General features: G+C 38.6%; 2 protein-coding genes across 2 annotated transcripts; both read left to right on the top strand.

Annotated features, from left to right (window-relative positions):
• Nucleotides 1–1,878: 1,878 nt before the first annotated feature.
• On the top strand, nucleotides 1,879–13,400 carry LOC129267322 (salivary glue protein Sgs-3-like). The gene is made up of 3 exons (XM_064103213.1): nucleotides 1,879–1,894; nucleotides 6,267–6,470; nucleotides 13,078–13,400. The coding sequence occupies exons 1-3, from the start codon at nucleotides 1,879–1,881 to the stop codon at nucleotides 13,398–13,400; spliced, it is 543 nt and encodes a 180-aa protein (XP_063959283.1).
• Nucleotides 13,401–19,185: 5,785 nt separating this feature from the next.
• LOC135155012 (uncharacterized) lies at nucleotides 19,186–25,821 on the top strand. Its single transcript, XM_064103315.1, has 2 exons — nucleotides 19,186–19,801; nucleotides 20,414–25,821. The coding sequence occupies exon 2, from the start codon at nucleotides 20,650–20,652 to the stop codon at nucleotides 25,819–25,821; it is 5,172 nt and encodes a 1,723-aa protein (XP_063959385.1). The 5' UTR covers nucleotides 19,186–19,801; nucleotides 20,414–20,649.
• The last annotated feature ends 545 nt before the right edge of the window (nucleotides 25,822–26,366 follow it).

Genomic DNA, 26,366 nt, shown 5'->3' on the forward strand with positions numbered 1-26,366 from the left:
CCTTCTACTATCAACGGCACAGGGTGAGTAACATCACAATAAACATTTGTCATCAAATAAGAAGTTGCGATCGACGAGATCATTACAATTTTGAGCTCATTTAACTCCTTTCACTGAGGTATTCAGCTCTAACCATTCATTATCTTGATGAGACCCGCCCCCACCAAAAAAATCAATTAATAAATCAATCAGAAGTTGCGATCGATTAAGATCATAACAATTTTGAGCTCATTGAACTCATTTCGCTGAAGTGTTCAAATCTAACAATTCATTATATTGATGAAGACCCCCCCCCCAAAAAAAAAAAAGTAATAATAATGCATAAATTAAAAAAAATGAATAAAAGTATTTGATGAATTCGGTTTTTGTATCATTCATATTTGGCAAGATATTTCAGGTAATTGTGCTAAACATTTTGATGACTAAATAAAATAATGAAAAAAAAAACCCTCCAGCATGGCCATGCCTTCATCAGTACATCCACCCGACACCCGCACTAATCCCTTAGCATGTACTAGGAGTATTCATATGTCACTTACTTTATATGCTACCATTGTAGATAAACAGTATAGCTCTTGAACTTGACGCATGCTCTAGATTTCAATGCTGTAAAACAATTATAAAAGATGGCATGACCTTGTCTCTCGTCTCACAGCTGTTCCGTATGAAACCCTTGCCGCCAAAATTACGTATGCAAAGAGTAATTACGATGCAGTGTTTTGGTTTGCGGGAGAACATTGCCCCCCTTTCCACGTAACATCTACTCTCTAACTTATTTAGATAGAAATAGATTGCGATCAGCAGTTCAATCTAATACATTTAGAATTCAATCTTATTCGATTAAAACTTTCGATCCAATTTTGGATTAGTCCCTGGCCACAATAATAGATTGACTTTTAACTTACGGATTTAAAGATTGCCTCTCGGGCTAAAGAGGGGCAAAGCCCCCTCCCCCTTCCCAAACACCATCACTTTTTTCTTCAAGGGGAACTGGAAAAGAGAATACGAGGAGCGAGGAGGAAAAGGAGGAGAGAGGACAGGTTCTCAATCATGAGGAACGCAATATAGGGAAGGTGGCAGAGGTCCGAATACACCACAATTTTTTATCAAGGGAGTAGAAAAGAAAATGCGAGGAGTGAAAAAAGAAAGAGGGGGATCTCAAACATTTCAGCAGCAAACGAGTGGCGCGAAGCGCGGCTACCCAAATGACTGTTGTTGGGGTTTCTATTCAAGAGATGGTGGAGCGTGGAAGAAAAGGAGGAGGAGGAGAGAAACGGACGAGGAGGGCGGGGAAGGTCTGAATGAGAGAGGGGAATAGAGAGATCACACTCGTCTACGGCATATGTGGGGGGATGAAACTCAGTTCAGGTTCACCTTGCACAAGCACCAGCCCCCCCTTCCCATGGTGCCAAAAGCAACCCCACCCTGAACAATTATTTTTTGCTTGAATATAATTTTCTTCTTTTTATCGTCCTTGATATTACTCATAGTCCTGATAATTAACCACGTAAGTCTGGCTTAGCTAATCAATCAAGTTCATTCCATTCATAAAGAAGAGAACTTGAGAAAATCAGAATTGTCGATATGCCAATTCTTATGTCATTATTACTTGGATGAGTTGGATTCTTTCAGCGTTCACCCCCTGGAAATGCCCCCAATGGGTTTGATTACATCAGACGAAATCCTTAAAATTTATTAACGAAATGTAGGCCGAGTTGTCATGATTTCAATGAAACCTACATTTTCCTCAAAATGAGAATTAAACAAATGTAATAAAACAAAAAGACCTGAATATATACGAATCCTTTGCCAAATTAATTCTTTTGATAATAAAAGATATATTTAGTTTATTTTTTAGGACAGGTTGTATTTTCAGAGATGGGGGATATCAGAAGTAAGAGAAGCGATAGAATGACTAGATATGCCACATGTATAATAGCTTAAAGTTGTTATTTTTTATTATTATTATTATCATTATTATTATTATTGCTGTTGTTGTTCTTATTGTTATTGTTATTTAGCTAATTTACCAATTAAGCACTCATTCCATTTGTCTGTAGCCTTATATGGTGATTACTATATAATCGAGTAAAAGAAATAAGGATAAGAATAATAACTAGTAGAGTACAATGATATGTGACTCTTTATACGGCTATTTTTTAAGCCAACATGTTGGCTTACTATAATTAAGTAATATCAAACTGGTGAAACAATATTAAACTTCGTCAAGGAAATAATACTTGAATCTCTCCAAATAAGTAAAGCAAAAAACAACAACAGAATAAAGACAATACGAAAGTATTTCCGCATGAATTGTGATTTCAATAAAATCGTAACCCATAAAAACAAATTCAGAGATATCAATTAATAATTTTTACCTCAAATATTTGGAATCTTTTGTTCCACTAAGGCACTAATTACATCCTGTGTCGGTGGAAATGTCATGTAATTTCTCACGTCACATAATCCCCCTTATTCAGTTATCATGGTTATTGTTTTCCCCATTTTTTTTTCTATGTATATTGTAGTCAGTATTTACTGACTCATCCCGAAGCGTAATCGTGACGTTAACCACAATTAAATGTGAATCTTAAAAAAACATTTAATGTTGATTCAGTTTGATCGCTGGCATTTCCGATATCGGGAGAAAACAGAAATCCGGGGAAATTTTATTCGATCTGAGGTGATGAACTTTTCTGAGTGCAACCTCCTTTGATGTCATCAGAGTTAAAGGCTTCCTCATGTTGTTTGTCCGTATATGGCTATCCTGTCACACTTCTTGTTCATAATTGAAAAGTTTGTAATTGAAATTTGGAAGAAACAAAAATATTTAAGGGGATGTGCTACATGTGATTTTCCACATGACGAAAGAGAAAAAATATGAAAAAGGGGAAAAGGGAGAGAAGGTGGAGAGAGGGGGAGGGGGGATGCGGCAAGGAGATTTGTCCCGGAACTGTACACTCTATATGGGTTCCATGACATTTGTTAAGCCAAACATAATAATCTATAAACTCCATCACTAAATAAACCCTAATAATTACCTTTACATTATTCTCAACCAAAATCTCTATTACAATCCTAACTCTAACCCTATGCCCTCTGAGATATAAGACCTGAGCAAATGTCATAGGAGAAAATGTCGTAGGAGCAAATGTCGTGTCACCACAAAGTGGGTCCCACTTTGTGGTTGTCTATCCCCCCCACCCCTCGATTCATGAAAGTAAAATTAACCTGCCACCGCCCCTAATTCAACGGAAGAAAAATAACTCAAATGTTAGGCATGTTAGAGCGACCTCAGCACTGACAGTTATCCGACAGTTACCATAGTAACCATCCGACAGCTGTGCTTCTCAGCCAATCAAACCGAGGAAAGATAAAATGTCGATTAAACGCTTTTCAGAACGTTCAACATCTTATCTTTCAAAATGTGTCCCATTTTCAGCGGTAATAATCATTTTTTAGATGATATTGATTGACTAATACACAATCATGATGGGAAAATTTTAATTCATTTTATTAGTATGTTGATGTATAGTCGTTTACGGATAAGGGATAATAAGACGTTTGATTGTAAAGGAAATTGATTTCTCAAAGACGTCGGTGTTATGTATATTTTTGTCACTTTCCTAATCGGTGTTGAACACTGTTACGCCTTGGGTGTTAAGGTTTTTATTTTCTGCGTCGTCAAAAATCATCAGGTGTAAATATTATACATAAACTGCTATGTTGTTTTATATCAAAATTATTAAATTGGTGCTGATGGTGCTCAGTTCTTTAAAAATTAATTCAACCGGGCCCCAAAACTAAACAAAAAAAAGCGTCCCAATCGGATGTTGCTCATATGCCTGTCAGACAAGAATGTCAACATAATATTTGACTTTATCTTTTTTTCTTTTCAAAGTCAAATGACAAGGTTTGATAACCGGTTTGATCAATAATGCATTATCATCTTTTCATGCTGCGCTCTACTTAATTTACCTGTCGTAAACATGGCAAATGATTTTCTGTTCCATATCAAATATGATATTTCCTTTTGTTTCAGAAAAAAACAACCTTCATCGTTTAAATGAATTTCCGCCAAAAACCAGACCTCGCACGCCCTTGGTATAGAGGGTTGATCAGATGATGAACAACAACAGATGTTATTTTGTAATTTTGGAACAATGACTAATTGTGACGCAAAAAGTTTACCTTTATTACAGTCATTTTCCCCAGTATTTTGTATGCGAGTTTGTAGCCTCTGTTTAATTCAAGTCATTCATTTTCATGTGATATTGCAAAAAAAAATTGTCGTCAGGCTCTTGATACAGTGAACAGGTAATTCTCCGACCCCCCCCCCCCCCCCCCCCCCCCCCAGTAAAAGTGCATGTCACTATTTTAAGTCATTATCATTTTACATCACTACAAGATCGGGTGCGTGATTGATATCTGTGTATTTTGTTGTTGTTTGTTTATACAAAAACCTTTCTCAAGAAATGGGTTGAAAATTCAGGATATAATCTCTTTTTTCAAGCATTCTAATATCCAATGACTAAATTTACAAAGTACATGTAAATACTCAAAGGGTGTAGTCCCCAAACAAGAGAGGGCGCTAGATGTCAAACGTATTTTTTTTTAAAGTATGAATAAACATCCAATTTCCAAAGACCACTATAATACAATCGTGTTGTTATGAACTATTGATCGAAGATGTGGAATGATCCTCGAGTATCATTGAGTATAAAGGCGACCGCACACCTTACGACTGGTCTGCGACCCGATTTTAGAATAAAATGTAGTAGTATTTGATGCTAATATTAAGACTTGGAATATCTTACTGTGTAATGTTCTTAATCATCTTACGAATACCAATGATCAAATTTGTGACTATGCTATCATCCTTCTTAAAATAAAAGCGAATTTGATATCTAGTCGCAATGACGTCATAGCAGTCGTACGATTGGCTACGATTTGAAACTAATTTGGACTTTACTCCAAAATAAGGGCTTGCAATCTTTCAAAATGGTTATAATATTATTATTTCAATTAATTTTAACCTCAAATAAAATGATATGTTCCATTCACATCTTCAAAAAATGAGCAAAATGCGATTTGTTCCAAAATCGGGTCGCAGACCAGTCGTAAGGTGTGCGGTCGCCTTAAGACCGACCTTAACCCACCGGGGAAGGTGCATCTTTCCACTGGAAGGCCCTATATTAGTGACGTTGATTTACATGAATGGTATCTTGTTCCCTACTCTTCACGCCCCTTCTCCAGACACACTCATTCAGACGAGCAACATTCTCCATGTGTTTTCTTTATTCTTATTTATTTATTTTTTAAGATTTAGATTTGTATCTATAGATTTTATTTCCGTTTTAACGTTAACTTCTCTTAAAACAAGTGCACACCGAGTTATTATATAGCATTTCCATTCATTAATTTTGAATGCAGGATAAAAACAGCAAATAATTAAAGAACACTCCCCCCCCCCCCCCCCCCCCTCACCCGCCAAAAAGAACTAAAATGAAATGAATAAACCGACAATATGTGATCGTTGGTTTACATTCGATAAATAAATGAGAATTAAAAAGTGATATTAGTTGAGTAGAATTGTAGTAACAAAGCATAGGATCATCATCATCATCAACATCATCAACCTCACCATTTCTATTAGTTTTATTATTATTATCACTATTATCATTATTATTGTTATTGTCATTATTGCTATTATCATTATTATTACTAGTATTATTATTATTCAATTATCATTATTATTATTATTATTATCATTATTATTATAATTCAATTATCATTATTATTATTATTATTATTATGACAGTTCTTGTTATCATTTTCATGAATTTCAGTGAAAACAATGAGCAGTACGTAAGACATGCCAAGACCCCCCCCCCCCCCAAAAAAAAAAAAAAAACGAAAGTAGAGGGCGTCAACACTTTGCACTGTTACGTTCGTAGGCGGTAGGTGACTGCTTTTCTGATTATGATTTTTTAGTCAGTCATCCAACTTCATAGGCATAAAGATAATATTGAAACCTATATATAAATAAAAAATTATGTACGTAACTCAAATAATAACTTTAACAAGTCTCAATACTCTTCATGTATCCCGAGGAATAGACCTCTGGCAAGATTGAAAGCTGTCAAGAATAGAATATATATATATTAATTCTAAAAGTTGATTTAAAGAACAAGGTCAAAAAGAATTTAAAGAATGTTAGATAGCGGTCTAATCAGGATTGTCTTGTCTGGTCTCTGGTATAACAGGACGACCAGCAAGGAGAGAGGACAGATCAGCCGAATCCGGTAGTGATTCTAGCAGCAGTAGCAGTAGTAGCAGCAGTAGCTCCTCCGAGGAGATAGATAACCGACCACCAACTGTTGCGACCACCACTACGACGACCACCACAGCCCCGACCACGCAACCGCCTACTACCGCGATGCCAGTCATGACGACATGCGTCGTTCGAGGTGACGGCATCCTAGTCTGCCGTCCAGTGGCGGCCATTCCCTAGTTCGTTCTTTGGACCAAATAACAGCACTGGATTTTTAAAGAAGATCGGATGAACATCGTTTTGAAGAGGAGACAGATGACAAACAATTTAATAATTGAGAGAAGACCGCTTGGCATCTGCGTTTCAAGCGAAAGTTCTTGTTCTGCGTTAGACCCTAGACCCGAACATTGCATTTGACCTTGAACCGATATAAGCCAAATAAAACGAACGGTTTACATAACAAAAACCCTGAAAGTTAACACAACATCTTTGACAGAATTTAGGCCTGAAATTAATGTTAAAGTTAATTCACTAATGACACCCTGTCCTGAAACCAACCGGTGGGTGTTTTATAAAGCTGTTCCCTTAAGCACGACTGGTGCTAAATAATCACCAATGAACATGTAATGGTGAATATCATTTACCACAAGAAATGATAACCAGTCGTTCTCATAAAGTCACTCTTAAGTTACGAACGGCTTTATGGAACGGCCCCCAGGGACCCCGTTCCATAAAACATGCTAAAATAACAAATTTGCAATAACAGTTTAAAGCTACTGAAATCCTTCAATTTGATTGGCTGATGGTAAACTTGTAGAAAGTGTGCATTTAACATTATAACGAGTCTTTATGAAACGGGCCTAAGATATCTTCACTCTTCTACAGTATCATTCCATGTCAAGGTGATATTCATTGGGTAAATGTACTACTAGCAATATTTCATTTTATGATATTAACATAAGTTAGCCTCTTTTTACTCTGCGCTAAATCTCCTGTAAACTAATCCAGTATTTATAATACCATATTTTGATAAGTTCCCACTTGTCGGGTATACCATGAACCTTGGATGTACCAACGCAGGGACCGCGGAACCGTTATGAAAAGGAGGTGGTCTGAAATCGCATGAAATACAGTTTTATGATGGTCAGTTACTGGGGTTTATTCTTTAGTTGGTGTTGTTGCATAGTTACTGGTGAAAGTGAAATGGGTAATCCAGCCCCCTCCCCAACCCACCCCCCCCCCAACTTCCCGGTTATGCTGCCCGTGCAATAATCCCACATGACTCTCTTTTCCATTCCAGTAACTTTATTTCTCTGTTTATACACTGCATGGAAAGGTGATTTATCACAATTTAGTTTCCTTGCCTTTTGCCCATTCTTTAAAAGTATTTGGGTGTATTTTCGGGTTGTTTTTTTTCCATTTCATTTATATCACAATCATATCCACGAGGCTTGCAGTTGCATTATTTGTGTAGTATATATTTCAGCAATGACGTAAAGAAAGGGTGGAGTGCAATGTTATAACATTTTTGTTATTATGTAAAAATCTATCCAAAATTTAATTTTTACATTTTTGTAAAAATTTTCTTTATCAGCCTTTTAAGCCACTATGTATTTGAGTACATAATGAGCAACCTAATTATGAACCAAAAAATAGAGCTTAGGTGTAGTTTTGTCAATTGCTTGACAGGAAGGGGCAAATAAATATCTTTATACATGTACTAAGTTTGTTTTGTGTCAATACAAGAATGGCGCTTACAGCATGTACAGCACTTTAGTGTTGTATCATTGACCTAGGTCCATGGTGTTCATAGTGTTAATAATGCTCCTGCGACATTTTGCTCCGGTCTTAATATCTTTGGACATCGGATTAAAGTTAGGATTGCAATAGAGTTTATTTTGTCCGGAATAATGCAAAGATAATGATTAGTGTTCATTTAGTTTTGGAGGTTAGATTTTATGTTTGGCTTAACGAGCAGAATTTCCATCGGAGCATTTGTCGCCGGAGCAAATGTCCTGGAACTTATTAAAATATAGCAGACACAATGACAGATTGAGTAAATATGGTTGCTTAATATCTGGATTTATACGATATGGTGACCCTTAGTCAGATATTTGTTTGTATCCGTAAGGGTTTTCACTTGCATGTTCTTATATAACTTTACAATATTGATATCTGAACTTTACTTAAGCACTCCACTTCGAGATCAAATCGACTGAACCAACAAAATTTTCAAAGTCAGATGAAAAATAACAAATATTCACGGTCCACGGCGATGTTGTGTTCCAAAGACTTAGGCCTAAATATATCTTTAAATTATCACTAATTTGTTGTTCTCTTTGATCTTCCTTTATTGATTTTATTGAAAGGACAGTTACGTGGTCATGTACCTCTATAATTGTGCAACGTTATTATTGAAAAATTGCACCCAAAAGAAGTAATTATGATGCCTTTAATGGGTGCCAACTTTTTTTAGTGCGCGAGATTTATCTTAACATAGCTGTATCTATTTGTATATTTTGGGTTTTTTTATAATTATATGTATAAAACTGCAACTCTATGACTTATAGTGGACATTATACTGTTAATTAAATTAATATAACATAATGCAAATTGGTTTTGTCATCATGGATGCTGCACTGCAAAAACTCTGGTGTTGATTTAACACCAGCCCGGAATATATATATGTCCGCACCAGAAAAGTATTGAAACAACACCAGTTTGGTGTCAAACCGATGCTGTTTTAATACTAATTGGTGTTTATAAACACCTTTCTGGTGTTAGACCAAAACGAAACTGGTGTTGACATAGATTCCGGGCTGGTTTTAAATCAACACCGGAGTTTTTGCAGTGTGTATCTTCGGGATTCTATTTTGTTTTCTTCATTTCCCAATGAGTGGAGGTTATGCCATTTGAAACTGATGTGCGGAAATCTATAGGTAGGCAATGGATGATTTCAAGTCCGGTGTTGGCGTTGGTGTTGGTTTTGGTGTTGAAATTTGGATTGCTTCCCCTAGCTCCAAAACCTATCCTGAGTTTGTTAATGGTCAAGTCCACCCAAAAATATGTTGATTTGTAAAAATAGATAAAAATCAAACTAGCATAACACTGAAAATGTTATCAAAATCTGATGTGAAATAAGAAAGTTATGACATTTTAAAGTTTCGCTTATTTTTCACAAAACAGTGATATGCACATTCCAGTGACATGCAAATGAGACAGTCGATGATGTCCTCCACTCACTATTTCCTATGTTTTCTATTGTTTGAATTATACAATATTTCATTTTTTACAGATTTGACAATACGGACTAACTTGACTGAACCATATAGTATTAAACAATGCCTAATTCCACATGTTCATGGAGAAAATACCCGTTGTTTCACTTGAGAATGAGTAGAAAATTAGAATATTTCATATTTCATATGATAAAATACAAAATGAATAGTGAGTGGATGACTTCATTAGTCTCCTCAATTGCATATCCAGCAGGATGTGAATAAAACTGTTTTGTGAAATTAAGCAAAACTTTAAAATGTCATAACTTTCTCATTTCACATCCGATTTTGATAAAATTTTCAGTGTTATGCTTGTTGGATTTTTCTCTTTTTATTCAAAACAACTTTATGTTGGGGTGGACTTGTCCTTTAAACTGATCCAGATCACATTATTGACATCTCAACAACTAGCATGACTAGTGAGTGACTCTTCAGGACCATCTTCATTTTATGTTTGGTGTTATACTCGTTATAAAAATGAATTAACACCAACACCAAAAGGTCATTACTGAACTTGAAATCACACAATATAGGCCTACTTAGAAAGTAGGCGATGTGAGAATATATTTTGATGAAAGAGGGGGTTTGGGGATGGTGAACGAAATAAAAGGGTGAGGGCGAAACCAGAAATATTGAGAAAGAGTTTTTAGTGATGTGCGTATGTGAAAGTTGAGAAATTATTAAGGAAATATAAATGTAAAGGCTAAGGGTGCGTTTATCCGCCACTTTTTTAACCTAGAATCATGATCTGAATCATGATTCAAATCATGATTCTGCAGAATCACGATTGCGTTTAGTCGAAATTGAATATAATCATGATTAGAATCACAAACACGAAAAAAGGGGCGTTTGGAAAGACGTTTCTGCAGAATCACGTACGAAAATGTTCGAATAAACGATATCGTGATTTGAATCATGATTATATGACCTCACTGTTGTGTCGGGCTACTTTTGGTTTGACTCTTACCAAGCTCAAGGCGCTCTTTTTGCTCATTGTATGTACATGATCATGTACTACGCATGCATTTCTTGTCATATTCAAATTCTGTGTTGGTCATTGCATCATCCACTACTTTTCATTTTTTTGGTCATGTCTTCAAGTTCTAGTAAATGAATTAACTGGACAGAAAATGATCTCAGTTGTTGTTGAGTACACCAATATCAAATTGGATCTACGCTGAAATTAACTCCCGAACACCATTTTGGATAAACTAACAAGATGAATATAAGCATATGGACCCTATATGATAGAAGTAAACAAAATGGGGGTATTTCGAGAGCCAAAACACGTGCGAAAAACTTCCTCTGTCAAACTGCGCACTAGTGATGCGCACTGGATTGGCCCGAATCTGAGGAGAAACAGCATTGGAATGATGGTCGTCTAAACGCTGATTCTGTGATATTGTGATTCATGTTTGTGTTTTGAATCATGATTCAAATCATGATTCAAATCATGATTCTGGCTTGAGGTCGCATAAACGCAGCCTAAGAGAGAGAGAGAGAGGGGGGGGGGGCCAGAGGAGGGGCCATGACCGGACATCTGTGTCAGTATACCATGTACAGGAGAATGCGGCCGAAAATTTGGTCAGGAAGGAATTAGAGCCGGTTCTCGGAACACTATCGACCGGCGGATTCAGAACCAATTTCTGTTCGGCAGATTTCGTTCTTAATTGCTATCGTTTCTCGATCTCCAAGCCGCACGGTACTCATTTCCTTCAAAATTATAGAGGACCTACAACTTTTGTTTATCTATTTTAATAGGAAGATAAATAATAAGAAAATCAAACCGCGGCAGCCCAGCAGATATGGTTCGAGTAAAGAACGATATCTGCCGTTTAAAACGATACCTGCCGGCGGATTCCGCCGGTGGAACAAGATCTGCTGCTTCACCGTCGAGACGTGGGCAACAATCTAGAAATCGGGAGCAAATCAGCAAATACAATTTCCTGAAGTAGTATGATCTAGTATGTTATTGCAATATTTTCCCCATCTTCCCTTTTAAAGAAACAAATAATTAGCTTTGCGTTAACTCGTAAGGATTGCCGAAATTGTTCGTTCTATTTCGACCGGTCAAAGAAAAAAGTCCAAACAATTTTTGCTAACATGCCCCGATACCCACGAACAAGTTCGAAAGTTTTCGCACATCGACGATGAATAAATCCTGAAACGTACATGTATATAGCAAATACAGGTCAAATCACAATAAAGTCTTTGTATATGGTCGGTGAATTGGAACAGCAGTTTAGTCGGTGACTCCTGGACAAACGACATAATTATTGGCGATTTTTCTTTATATTTAGTTCCCACTTTCAAAATTCACATCACGATTCAAACTGTGCTCTTAATCGTGTTGTAATCGTAATGATCGTATCAGATCAGTCGTGGCAATCGTATTGATCGTAGTAAAATATGGAATGGTTCAAATATTTTTGCGATCAGTTACGAAAGGCCAATCGTGGTAACTGATCACGCGACAATTGGGATCGAGCCATCAGATCTGACACGACGGACGAAACTTCTGATCCGAGTCCACCAATCCTCAACAAAGACTTCATTTTGATTTGACTTTTGTATTTTCAATACATTTGCTAAGTTGTAGGATTCATTCTGCATGTTCTGCGTCCCAATGCTCTTCAAAACTCTTTGAAGACGATGTTGACGAAGTTTTGGCGAAGTTGCCGATTTGTTTTTTCGACAGTGATTGATCATCATCGAAACTACATCATACACAGTAAAACCGCTGTTTAAGATTTTATTCAACGCTGTTTACTATATGAACCTTACAGTATTTGTTTAACCGTTCAAACAATCATGTTTAATCGCTGATGTGGTTTACGGTACACCATGTGAAGTGTTATAGAAACAGTGGATAGAAGAGAAGAAATGGATAGGCGAGAAAGTGGAGATTTGAGAGTAGAGTATTCTTTCTTGAAAGTAGTCCTGAAAAGGACTGTAAACCAGGAAAGATTGATGAGTTGAGAACAGCTTGAGTAGTAGAGCTAATGAGAAGATGCTGGCTTGAGTCGGCGAGTAGAGATGATGAGTAGTAGAGAGACTCGACGTTTCGGGCAGGTTGACTGTCCGTCTTCAGGAGTACTTTCAGGACTACTTTCAAGAAAGAATACTCTACTCTCAAATCTCCACTTTCTCGCCTATCCATTTCTTCTCTTCTTCTATCCACTGTTTCTATAACACTTCACATGGTGTACCGTAAACCACATCAGCGATTGTACATACCACCATGCAAACCTTCAAACAACATCTAATCATGTTTAATTTATTGAAAATTAGATATTGAAAATTAAACTTTGTTGCTTAAGATTTAAACAATTATTTAAACTATCTAAACAATTACTGTAAGGTTCATATAGTAAACAGCGTTGTATCATTTTTTTTTTTACTGTGTATTCTCGTTTGGCTTTTGCGAATGATGCATGATTATCGAAAACTCTAACGGTCAAATTCCATATTCTGTTTCTCATATGATAATTCTTTTTTTTTTATTGAATCATTTCCACGCAACAGGGAGACCTCGAATCTATCGGTCCGCTGAATCAGATGACAGCGACGAGTCTGGCGGGAGCAGTGACTCCTCGGAAGAAAGCAACAAACCAGCTAAAAACAAGACACCACCGCCAACCACCACCACCACGGCTAGTCCCACCACATCAGCCACCACCACTGCCCCGACCACAACACCCACAACCACCCCATCTACCACGACGACTGCAACAACGACTACGCCAATGACAACGAATCCAACAGTACCTGTAGCGGTCTTAACCACATGTGTACCGCGTGGTGATATCGGGTTCGAATGTTTTCCAGTCACTCCTGGCAGATCGTAGTTCAAACGCTAATAAAACATTATAAAAGAGGTATGGGACGATCCAGACAGATGGTCCATGAGGAGAACATCATCTACAAAACTTGTTTAGATTTAAGAGCTGCACTCTAAAAGAAAATCAGTATATAAAAAAGAAATGGATAGTTAATCGGGTCAGCTGGATGCAACTGTAAATCTTATTTGAATATTATTTTTCTGGTCGTATTTTACCAGAATATAGTCAATATTTCTGACTAGAATATGCGTCAGGATTGTGACTATAGACATCGGTTACACCCAGCTGACTTCTGATCTAGTCAGTTTGACTGATTAGTTTTTTTTTAAGAGTGTGCATACACGAAGTATCAATCTACCCCCATCATTTCAATATTTATAATACAAACATAATTATTTCCGTGGGGAGTGCATTGTCTGGGACGTAATAAGAAAGTTTCATCCAGTCATTTGCCATTGATTTGTGGACTAGCGCCATCTTTTGTCTCCGTCGTGTTCGTTTTATTTCGAAGACCATACACTCTTAAAAATGTTGGGCAACATACGGTCCACACAACAATTGGTTAAAACTTTATCCAATTCTGGGTAGTTTTACACCAATACTGTGTAGTTTTCACCCAAAGCACACATTATTGGTGTAAAACTACCCAGAATTGGATAAAGTTTTAACCAATTGTTGTGTGGACCGTATGTTGCCCAACATTTTTAAGAGTGTACCACTGAGCTATCAATTTACCACTGATGTGAATACAGATCAGTGGCCAATACTTCCTGTTTAGGGAGGAATGAAAAACTTTGTTTCAAGTTATAAAGAGCAAAAAATTAGATCTTCCATATTCCATACGATGAAATAGTGAGTGGGCGACATCATCGGTTCCTTTAATCGTTCGCATACAAACCAAGATGTGCATAAAAAGAAGAAAGAGAAAGAAGGAAATTCCTTATTATTTTGTTCACAGAAAGGCCTCTATTGGGCTTTATAGGCTGTACAATGTTGAAATGTCAGAACGAGTAATCATGGTACTTAACATTTCCACAACTATTCCGGATGAAAGCTGTAATACCCAGTTCAACTTTATATTAGTGTGCATTTTCACATGGATGTTATGTTATTTTCAGGATTCACCCCTCACCATATCTCTTGATAGTTTTCCTCTGATGGTCTTTAGTGAGAGTTTACCCCCTTTGTAGATACACCCCCCTTGTCAATAATTTCCCCATATTTGTCAAGATCACTATACTGCATCCTCTTTAGAACGAGAGCCTTTCTCTTTGTTTTTGGCATGTCGAAAAGTTCGCGCCTCTTTATTTGGAAATCCTCGACCCATGCACCCCCTTCTGCCCTTGTGAACTTGGTTGATGATGATTGCTTGATTTATGTTGTAAAAATATATGTGTATAATTGCTTAAGCTTCTGTATATTTCTATGTAATCGAATTGATTTACTGTGAATAAACGAATAAAAAAATGTATTAGGTTTCGTTATGAACTTTGTTATGTCATGTCATCATGAAGAGACTATAAGAAGACTTAAAGACAAAGAAAAAAAATAATGATCAGTCATGAAGAATTGCATTATGTTAAAACTGATACGTGTGATAGAGGGGGTCGGGGGCTTCGACAGAATATCGAGAATATTTCGAGAGAGAAAGAGCGACAGAGAGAGAAGGAAAAAAAAGACAGAAATAAATGATGTATAGTAAGAAAGAGAGAAAGAACGAAATAAAAAAGAAAGAGAGAAAGAAAGAAAGAGGATGATAGAAAGAATGAGAGAGAGAGGGGGAGAGAGAAAGAAAGAAAGAAAGAAAGAAGAAAAAAGAAAGGAAGAAAGAAAGAAAGAAAACAAAAGAAAGAAAGAACAGAAAATATACATAAGCCGAAGGGTGTGTTCCGTCGATAAGAGCTTTTATACAGGGGCCGCGGAAACGGATCGGGGGGGGGGGGTTCTGCGGGGGCTTCCCAAACCGTGCACAAAAACGTAAAAATTACCATCTGATTATGATTTTGTGCATGGTCAGCCCCCCCCCCCACACTTTCGGCTTAGCCCCCCCCCCCCCCCCCCTTCAGAACCGTTCAGCTGCCCCTTATATAGGTTTATACTATATGCTATAAGAAAGGTTGTCAAGCATTGTCAAGCCATGTAGCTATTTTTAGGTCCATGTCCATCGATGTCAACCATTGTTAGACTTTGACAGGCTAGGGGTGTCCATTGAAGATCTGAAAGGGGAATCCAGCCTTGGTCATAAGATGTCGTGTTTGATAGGAGAAAATAAATAAAACAGATTAGTGGAAGCTTGAAAGAAATCGGACAAGCACCAAAAAAATATGGCTGTTTAAAAATTGAGATCCCTAAGACAATGTACATTTCAAATTGGCGACTGGGTAAGTAAATTATGACAAGGGACAAGCACAACTTTCCCCAAAGGCCATGTACTTTATTATTAGTTATTTGTGGTTTAATTCTAAGTACCCATTCCCCTGGGGTTGTAATCTGAATAAAACCTAAGTAAGTATATTGTTTTATGTCCTCATGAAAGAAAAATTTAACTTTGTGAAGTAAAACTTTTGAAAAAATGTATTTTTAGCATATTGGGCGACAAACATGGAAGAGTAGTCCTTGCCTTATATCATTATATATGACATCACATTTTTGGCCAATTTGAAGTATCCATGGTGTAGCTGCAGACTTGTTTGAGAGTTCAAATAAAACAAAGGCCTCAACGGGAATTTAAAGTTTCATGTCATTTCTTTATTCTTTATTGACTTTTCAATTCCTTGAATGCTTGAGACATTCCATGAAACCTTTCCATTCCTTTAATTCCATGAGAACAATTAAATTTCGTGAAAACTGTAGGTTGAAACAGAGTACAAGAAAGTCATAAGTACAAAGAGCAACATAAATACTTTACATCATCTATGATTTTAACCATTGTGATACAATAACTATCTTACTCTGAATGCAAATTATCACAATCCAGCTCAAATGGCATAGACGACCTATTTAGCAATGAAAGGATATTTGTCATCAAATGCATACAGCTCAATAACCTTGACAATTGGCATTCAGTCTAAATTACATAATTATGTGGCATTCATGTATTTAAAACCAACACACAAGTTGCTCATAAGATGCATGTCTTATCATCATTTAAAATTACTCTATAACATTATCGGGTGTTTACCTTTCAAGTGATATGCATTAATTGACACACATACTTTCTGCGTAAACTGGTTATGTACGTTCACATACATTAATGCATTAAGCTTACTTGTGCCATGTCAATATGCAAATCAAAATAAATCAGTCTTTCTTGTAATATACATTCATAATTCTTAAATACATATAAATCAATGTTTTAACTAACCTCTTTGCCTCCAAAAATCTTCTTATAAAAAGTAATCCCGTTTAGGATGCTTCAGATTGATGTAGATTTTACTCCCAAAACAAAATCTCCAGCACTGATTCCATTTTATCACCTCTATCACCTCAGTTGACCAAGAGATGGCGCTAACAATAGAAACCTCAGGCAAGGCATACACATCACATGCATTAAACATGTGCTGTGTGCACTATGTACAATATATGCAAAGGTGTGTGTTCTCACCCAAGCACATTACATAGAACAAGCATATCAAATACAATTAGTCTGATCCTGAAACCCAAGGAGATTCATTTTAAACTGTTGATGGTTTTTTAGAAAAATTAACAAATTTTGTACTCAAAACAGCTTTCATAAAGCCCCTTTCACAATTGACGTACGACCATTTGCGACCTTTTGGTCGTGCGTCAGGCTGCAACAGGCATCAACATGATCAATCGCTAGTCATCTCATAAGATCGCACAGATGCTTTCACAGTTGCAACAGCTGTCGTACAACAAAAACAACCAGTAAACCCCGTTGCACGAGTAAGTCGCATATGCTCTTATTGTGCTCGTGCGATCACATGCGAGTGTTGCACGAGGGATTGCGAGTGGAACGGTCGCATACATGCGAATGAAACGGTAGTGCAATGTTGTAAGCCGTTGCGATCGGTCTTGCAACAGTCTTATGGCCCATATTATTATCGCAACCAGTCGCAAGACAGGTCTCTGTACATGTAGGTCGCTTTCACATGTGCAAGTGTTGTACGACCTCCAGTCAAGTAAATGCGACTACTTAGTTGTGCCACCTCTCGCACCAAGTCGTACAACGTTGAACAACACTCGCACGATGATCGCCCGAGCGATGGTACGACCCCGGGTACGGCCTGATGCGAGTGAATCAATCGTATTTGATCGCGTTTGGATTTTGAACATGTTCAAAGTTCAGATGCGACCAGTCACGACCACATCGAGTTTGTGCGATCGTCTACAACGACTGCGAGTGCTCGCAAGACACCAAGGGATCGATCGTGCAACAACAAGAAAAAAATGTTGCAGGTGGTCGTAAACAGGTCGGACGTCAATTGTGAAAGGGGCTTAACATAACATAGCTTTTGTAACTGAACCGGACTACCCTCCACTGTTCTTTTTATCGATATTTGTTAAATAAAACATGAATAAATAGTAAATAAATAAATAAATAAATAACACATGGGTATAGTGATTACCAATATTCACAACACTCTTTTTGTTTGTCCGACATTGTTCAAACTTTCACCGATCAACTTGACTGATTTTCCTTTTTCCTCTAAAAGCAAGTTATGATTTCGGTTGGATTCCCCTTGTTTAAAACAGATGTTTTATCCGACAAAGTCTGTTTTATAGAGACGACAAAAATATAATTCATAAAATTAACTTTGCATAAACATAAACTGAACCGAACCTACATTTTGTGGAAATGTAACCCCGCCCTCCCCTCCCCCATTCTCTCTCTCCCCATCCCCCTAGCTCTCCCTCTCTCTCTTCAGTCTTTCAGATAAACGGTCCATTTACATCAAACGAGTAGTTTCCATGTGACTGCAGTGACAACCAACAAAGTATTGTCTTGTACAATTCACTGTAAAAAAATATATTGGGTAAAATTTTAACCAGCACGAGGGTAATTGTGTCCAACCAATGCGGGAAGTACATTATCCAGTAAGGTTAAAAAAATAAGCTTAGCAGCAATTACTTTAGAATGGGCAAAATTTTCACCACATTGGATAAATAAAAATGCCCAAAAGAAATGCCCAATGTTGGTTGGACACATAATATTACCTTCATGGAGCATTTTTACCCATTTTTTAGAGTGTAGGCCTATAAACTTTTGATTCCAATAGGCTTATTTCACATGGTTGCATAAAATTCGATAGTATCTGCTGTCGTTATCAGCTATGTTTTGGCTTTTTTCTATCCGGAGTAATTACAGGCCCTATATTTCACTGTAAAAACGCAGTTTTTAAATTGTAAGCACATTTTTCAAGTCTGTCACTCTAACAAAAATTTGTTAAAACTTTTAAACAATTTGTTAGAACTGCTTATAAAATTTAAAACAATTATTGTTAGAGTGACTGGTCTAAACAGCCTGATTACATTTTTAAAGAGCATTTTAAAGTGTATGATACTATCTAAAAGCAAAAAGCTGTTCTAGTCCCTATCACACTCTTCTCGGACTGATATAGGGACTGGAGTGTGAACTGTACATATAGAAACAGCCTATAATCTATAGGCGGACTGGGTGCAGTTCCCGGGGGGCCACTTCCATTGACAAGTGGATACCATGCGCGACCATGGGGTCTCGAAAAGCACCCTAAACACGTATTTTCCATATTCTGAAAATGCACCCCTTAACAAGTATTGGCGTGTGAAACCCTACCCTTAACAAGTGTCACTGCAGCAGTATGCAGTGAAGGTTTATGATTTTAAATGTACATGTTTTTGATTAATTCAGTTTTTCATTCTTTAAATGATATTAATTCAGTGGTTATCTATAATGATATCTTCTAACTTGCTTTCAGTCTTCTGATTTTGATTATGTTTAGATATTGAATTTAGTCTTATTGGTGTATATCTAGTAGGCATATATAACATTTTTTTGTACATAAAGCTTTTCATATAGTATTCAATATGCTTGCATGTAGTAGATATATACTTGTACATATTTCAGTGTTATAAGATCGAGACACCCTGATTAAAGAGAACTATGTTCTCTGTGAAGGTTCTATTCATTCCCAGAGGAGCAATTGTCTGGACCTTCAGACCTTTAGTACACAAACTTGGCCACAGTAATTGTAGAACAAAGACCCCCTTTCAGTTTGTGCAGCCCCCTTTTCTATAGTTTCAACTTGTACTGGTAGAGCTTGGCTTGGGTTTTAGCTTTTTGAGAAAGCCAAGTCATTACATTTCGGAAAGCCAGCGAGTTAACATCATATTTTAGACACCTCAAGTATTAAGTTCGATCTTTCGATACCTTCGATTCAGTTTCAACAGTTCAAAGCCTCCAATTGGTAAGAATAGTTTTATACTTCACTATTATAGATATCTCTATATTAATTTCTTTAAAGCAGTAGCAATATAGTAAACTTATATGCATTTTTAGAACTCAGTTTAGGATATTTCTTATTGCAAAGTTGTAGCTTTATTTCGAGATCATCTTTATGATTAATAACTACATTACCTATATTTATCTTCACTTTAAATGTTTTGATTCGCAAATTGTTAAGTGAGTTTATTAATGTCTTCATTAATTTCTGTGTTGTTTTAATTAGTTTATGAGACATATTTGTTAGTAATACTTTCTTGAATATTTTGTTATTCATATTATAAGGAAATTCCATTTAGTTACATTAATTAGTCTGTACCTATGTAATTGATGAACTTATTATCTTAACTTATTAACTTATTTCTCCTTTTAATGCTAGTTACATAATCCAATTGTTTTGTGTAGTTTGTTTACTTTATTCATATTTGTTTCACTTATAGCTGTTAGAATAGTAATTTAGCATACCTTTTCTTGTATATAGTCATAGCATAAAGTCGCGTTATTTGTTTTCTTTCGTAATATCATTTGTGAATTTGAATACTAAATGTTCGTTCTATTTGTTCTCTTTTTCTCGCAGTATTCTATCTACATCTACTTTACTTCATGTTACACGAGAGTTTTGCAATTAAAATCGAATCGTCATCGGTAATTCTCTCTGTTCGGAATAAGTTTCTTTTGGAGTGCATTGTTCTTCGAACCACCTTCGATCTCGACCGAAACTCCTTACTTAGCATCTCGAGTTAAGTGAGGCAGCCACAATAGAATACAAGGGACTGAAAATTCGTCGATGAAACTGGATTTCGTGATTTCGCTATGGAGAATCAAACAGATGCTGTGAGTGTTGTCAGTCATAAGTCAGCGCGGAGCAGAGCAAGTAGATCTTCTCGAGCAAGCAGTAGGAGTGATCACCTTATTCTACGTCGCCAGGAAGCTGCCATTAAAGCAAGTTCGGCATTCGATGAAGAAGAGGCTAAGCTGGAGTTGACACTTCGAAATTTAAGGACAAAAAGAAAGCTAGCTTGTCTTCAAGCCGAACAAGCTGTTCTGGAGGAGAACGCCGAGTCTGAGTTTTCTCATGGACCCGAAGACAACCACGATCTCAAAGACATTAAAGAGGAAAACGAAGCAGAAAGGATTTCACGTTTTCTTAATCGCCAGGGAGAGGAGGAAACTCCAGTCGTTACACACCTAGAATTGGGACAGTCGTCCACAACCGTGAGTAATTCACCTGACGATATTCACAAGATCGTCTCCTCACTTGAGAAACTAGCACAGTCATCTCTCGAGCAAGGGGTGTTAAATCGACATATGTTGATTCAATCCCAGCTACCAAAAGTCGATATCCCTTTGTTTTCTGGTGACCCACTATGCTACCCTCTGTGGAAAAACTCGTTCGATGCAACTGTACATATAAAACCACTCGATGATGGAGCCAAATTGAATCTGCTTCACAGCTGCGTCGCTGGGAAGCCGAAAGAAATTGTGCAGCACTTTGTTTTGATTGGCTCCCCGGACGCGTATGAACAAGCTCGGGAGACTCTTTCCAGACGTTACGGCGACCCGACGGTTGTAAGCTCAGCCTTTACTTCTAAGCTAAATTCGTGGGGACGCATCAACAGCCGTGACGCAACCGGACTTCAAGATTTCTCAGACTGCTTGGCAAAGGTCGTTGCTGCAAAGAAGTCAATAAAGAGCCTGGGGATTTTGGATTTTCCTCAAGAGAATTCAAAACTCGTCGAAAAGCTCCCCTCATACCTCGAAAGCAAGTGGAGGGATGAAATCGATCGCTACAAGGAAAGACATGGGAGACAAGAATACCCTCCTTTCATCGCCTTCGCTGATTTTGTGAGGAGAGCGGCGGACAAGGCCAATATCCCAGAGCTCAGTGCTTCTGTGCGGGAGCAGATAAAGCCAGTCAACCCGAAGTCAAGCGGAAAACACGCTCGTACTTTCGCAACTGAAGGAAAACCTTTCAAACCTTCAGGCAAGCCGTCCAAGGACAAGACCTGTCCATATTGTCAAGATAATCATCTCATCGAAGAATGCTCCAAGTTTAAAAATATCACCCTCGAAGAGCGGCGGGCATTCTTCTTTGAGAAGAAGTTGTGCTTTGGATGCGGGCTGCACATCAACCACAGGAGCAAGCAGTGTAAGGCCAGGCGCTCTTGTGCAGTTTGCGAAGGAAGGCATCTATCCTGCTTCCACTCGTGGCAGAAACAGCCAGTCAAGCAGGAAGAAGCAACCGCAAATTGCACCTCGGTCTGCAGTCTCCAAGAAATTCAAGGAAAAGACCACTCGATGATTGTTCCTGTGTGGGTGAGGAGTGTCAATAACCCATCAAAATCATTCTTAGAGTACGCGATATTGGACGAACAATCCAATGTTAGCTTTATATCATGCAAACTGTACAATAAGCTAAACCTCCAAGGCCAAAAAACCAGCCTCAAGCTGACGACGCTGCATGATACTTCGATGATTGATACTTTCAAGGTGCAGGACTTGGAGTTGCAAGATCACAAAAGGCAAAACATCGTTCGCCTACCAGCTGCCTTTACCAGGGATGACATTCCTGCCACAAGGTCTCAAATCCCAAAGGCTCAGATCGCTGAAAGATGGCCTCACCTCATCCGCGTGGCAGAAGAGATGATGCCATATGACCAGACTGTTGAAGTTTCTCTTCTCATCGGAACAGACTGCCCAAGTGCGATTCGACCTCGAGAAATCGTCGCTGGAGGAGAAGCGGAACCATATGGGCAGAAATCTCTACTTGGTTGGGGAGTTGTCGGACGAATCTGCAAGGATCCAATCGAATCAAGTTCAGCTAGCTGTCACAAAATAGCTGCTGAATTGTACCAGAACCTCGCATTCCCAACCAAGGCCAAGGAACTTCTCATCGAAGACAAGGTGATTAAAGCTCTGGAGACTGACTTCAAACATGACAACTCGAAAGAACCAATGTCCATTGAAGACCATAGATTCCTTCATCTCCTTGAGGAGGGAATAGTGAAGAGACAGGATGGGCATTATGAAATGCCACTTCCACTAAAGACGGATAATGTAAGCCTTCCATCAAACCGACTAGTAGCTGAAAAACGATGGAGACAGCTTACAGCTCGTTTCAAGAAAAATCCTCAGTTCCTGAATGACTATCGAGCCTTCATGGATGAAGTTATCAAGACCTATGCAGAGAGGGCACCAGTTCACAGTGTGGAAGGGATGGTCAACTATGTTCCCCACACAGGAGTGTACCATCCTCGAAAACCGGGCAAGATTCGTGTCGTTTTCGATTGCTCGGCAAAATGTAATGGCATCTCCCTTAATGACCATCTCCTTCAAGGCCCGGACCTTACTAATGGACTCCTCGGTGTCCTATGTCGCTTCAGGCAAGATGATGTCGCATTCATGGCCGACATCAAAAGCATGTTCCACCAATTCTACGTTACTGAGAAGCATCGAGATCTTCTTCGCTTTCTCTGGTGGGAAGACGGCAATCCAAATTCCAACGTGGTTGAATATCGGATGAAGGTGCATCTCTTCGGAGCGACAAGCTCACCAGGCTGTGCCAACTTCGGTCTCAAGAGGGCAGCAGACGACGGTGAAGAGGAATTTGGGAGTGAAGCTGCCAACTACATTCGTAAGGAGTTCTACGTAGACGATGGACTGAAGTCGGTATCGACATCGGAAGAAGCTGTTGCACTCCTGAAGTCAGCACAAGGGATCTGTGAAAAAGCAGGGCTTCGACTTCACAAAATCATGTCGAACAAGAAGGAAGTTCTGCAAAAATTTGCAACAGACGACATGTCCAAGGGCCTAGCTGATGAAGTATCGTGTTCTCTTGTCATCGCTAAGTCTAGAGTGACCCCTCTCAAACACCAAACCATTCCAAGACTCGAATTAGCTGCTGCTGTTATCTCGACCAAGATGAGTGCATTTCTTCGCAAAGAACTGACATATCATGAGATTCGTGAATACTTCTGGACTGACAGCAAAATCGTGTTGGGGTACATCAGCAACGAGTCCAGAAGGTTTCATGTCTATGTAGCCAATCGAGTGCAACAAATACGCAACGTATCTGACCCTGCGTCTTGGTACTACGTAGACACTTCAACCAATCCAGCAGATGATGCTTCTCGAGGACTCACGGCAAAAGAGTTGTTGGAGAGCAGCACTTGGCAAGCAGGTCCAGGCTTCCTGCATGAGAAAGGACTGTTTCATCCTCCTGAACCCATTCCAATTAATGTGGAAGAAACTGACCCAGAAGTGAAGAAATCAACAACGCTCTCATCTAGAGTTGAACTTCACAACACCTTCGACACCAGTCGGTTATTGCATCTCTCTAGCTGGAACCAAGCCAAGAGAGTAATAGCCTTGTGCGTGAGACTCAAGCAGCGTCTAAAGATGAGAGAGATCAAGCTCAAAAAATCGCCATCTTTGAAGAGACCAATACCCAGAATATCTCTGAGCGTTGCTGACCTCCAGGCAGCTGAGTGGGAAATTCTCAGCTTAATCCAGAAAAGGCACCTTGGTCGCGAGCGAGAAGTACTCGCCAACCTGGATGTGTCAGCTGACAACAATCGACAGATTGCGAAACGGAGAAATGATGACATTAAGCCAACAAGCTCATTATATCGATTAGACCCATTTCTAGATAGCAAAGGTCTAATTAGAGTCGGAGGTCGAATTCAGAGGGCAAATATCCCAGACTATGTGAAACACCCTGTCATCGTCCCCAGAGATGCTCATCTGACAGCACTTCTAATTCGGCATCACCATGGAGAAGTAAATCATATGGGCAGAGGATCGACTCACAATCAACTTCGTCAGGCTGGTTACTGGGTGATAGGTGGTTCGTCAGCTGTCTCATCCATCATCACCAAATGTGTGACCTGCAAGCGACTTCGTGGACCTCTGGAGAAGCAAAAGATGGCAGACCTCCCGAAAGACAGACTTGAACAGGCTCCTCCATTCTCTTACTGTGCTGTCGACTACTTTGGGCCATTCTCGATCACTGAGAAACGAAGCACAGTGAAGCGATATGTAGCACTGTTCACCTGCATGGCATCCAGAGCTGTTCATCTGGAATCAGCCAACAGCCTCGACACCAGTTCCTTCATCAACTGTCTTCGAAGATTTGTTAATCGCCGTGGACCTGTTCGACAAATTCGCTCCGACAGAGGAACTGCTTTCGTGGGTGCTAGGAATGAGCTCCGAGACGCCTTGAAACAGATGGACCAAGACAAGATCCAGCAGTATCTTGTTGAAAATAACACTGACTGGATTCCCTTCGTAATGAATCCACCTCATGCATCACACATGGGCGGAGTATGGGAGCGCCAGATTCAGACAGTTCGTCGTGCTCTAGAACCCCTTATGATGTCTGCGGGAAAACAACTAGATGATGAGGCATTTAGAACATTTCTTTCTGAAGCAGAGTCGATCGTCAACTCAAGGCCTCTTACAACACAGAACCTGAGCTCGTCTGATGCTCCAGAACCATTGACACCTAACCATCTCCTGACTATGAAGGCCAAAGTAGTCCTCCCACCGCCAGGCAAGTTCCAGAAAGCAGACATGTATGCTAGAAAATGGTGGCGTAGAGTCCAACATCTTACCAACGAGTTCTGGACGAGGTGGAGGAAAGAATATCTAACCGACCTGCAAACTCGGAAGAAGTGGGCTCGTCCTAGGAAAAGTCTTAAAGTCGGCGACATCGTCATCTCCAAAGAAGCAGATGATAACCGTGCTCAGTGGCCCCTTGGAAGAGTGTCGAAAGTGTATCCTAGCAACGATGGGCTTGTGCGCAAGGTCCAACTCGTCATGGCAGATTCATCGTTAGATAGCCAGGGCAAGCGTAAAAAACAACCCACCATGCTGGAAAGACCTGTACACAAATTGGTGCTTCTCTTGTCTCCAGAAGAGACCTCGGAAACTAGTGACACAGAAGACCAAGGGATTCCCCATCAAGGAGCCAACACAACACAATGAACATTTAATTTAATTTAATTCTTTGTCTCTTTGTTTTCCACTTTTTTGTTCTTGTCTTTCCTCTTTGCCATTTCTTTTTCCAATCTTCTCTTGATAGTTCGCTCGAGTAGACTTGTCAAAATTCAAGTGTTTTGATTCTTTGTTTCTGTATTTCTACTTTTCTTTTTCTCAACTACTTTCACCTTTTATCTCCTTTCTATTTCTCTCCTAATTTACTTTCATATTTTCGCTCAAGTCAGTTGATTTTAACTATTGTATCGTTGCCTTTTGTTTTAAAAGCGCCAGCTGTTTTATTCTTTTGATATTCGTGAATAATTTGCTTCGAAATTTATGAAAAATTGTTTTCGTTTAGCTTTCGATTGGTAACTGCCTAAAGCAGTTAAAGGAGCCATGTCACTGCAGCAGTATGCAGTGAAGGTTTATGATTTTAAATGTACATGTTTTTGATTAATTCAGTTTTTCATTCTTTAAATGATATTAATTCAGTGGTTATCTATAATGATATCTTCTAACTTGCTTTCAGTCTTCTGATTTTGATTATGTTT

The sequence above is a fragment of the Lytechinus pictus genome, chromosome 8 (assembly GCF_037042905.1).
Source record: "Lytechinus pictus isolate F3 Inbred chromosome 8, Lp3.0, whole genome shotgun sequence".
NCBI classification, from domain to species: domain Eukaryota; kingdom Metazoa; phylum Echinodermata; class Echinoidea; order Temnopleuroida; family Toxopneustidae; genus Lytechinus; species Lytechinus pictus.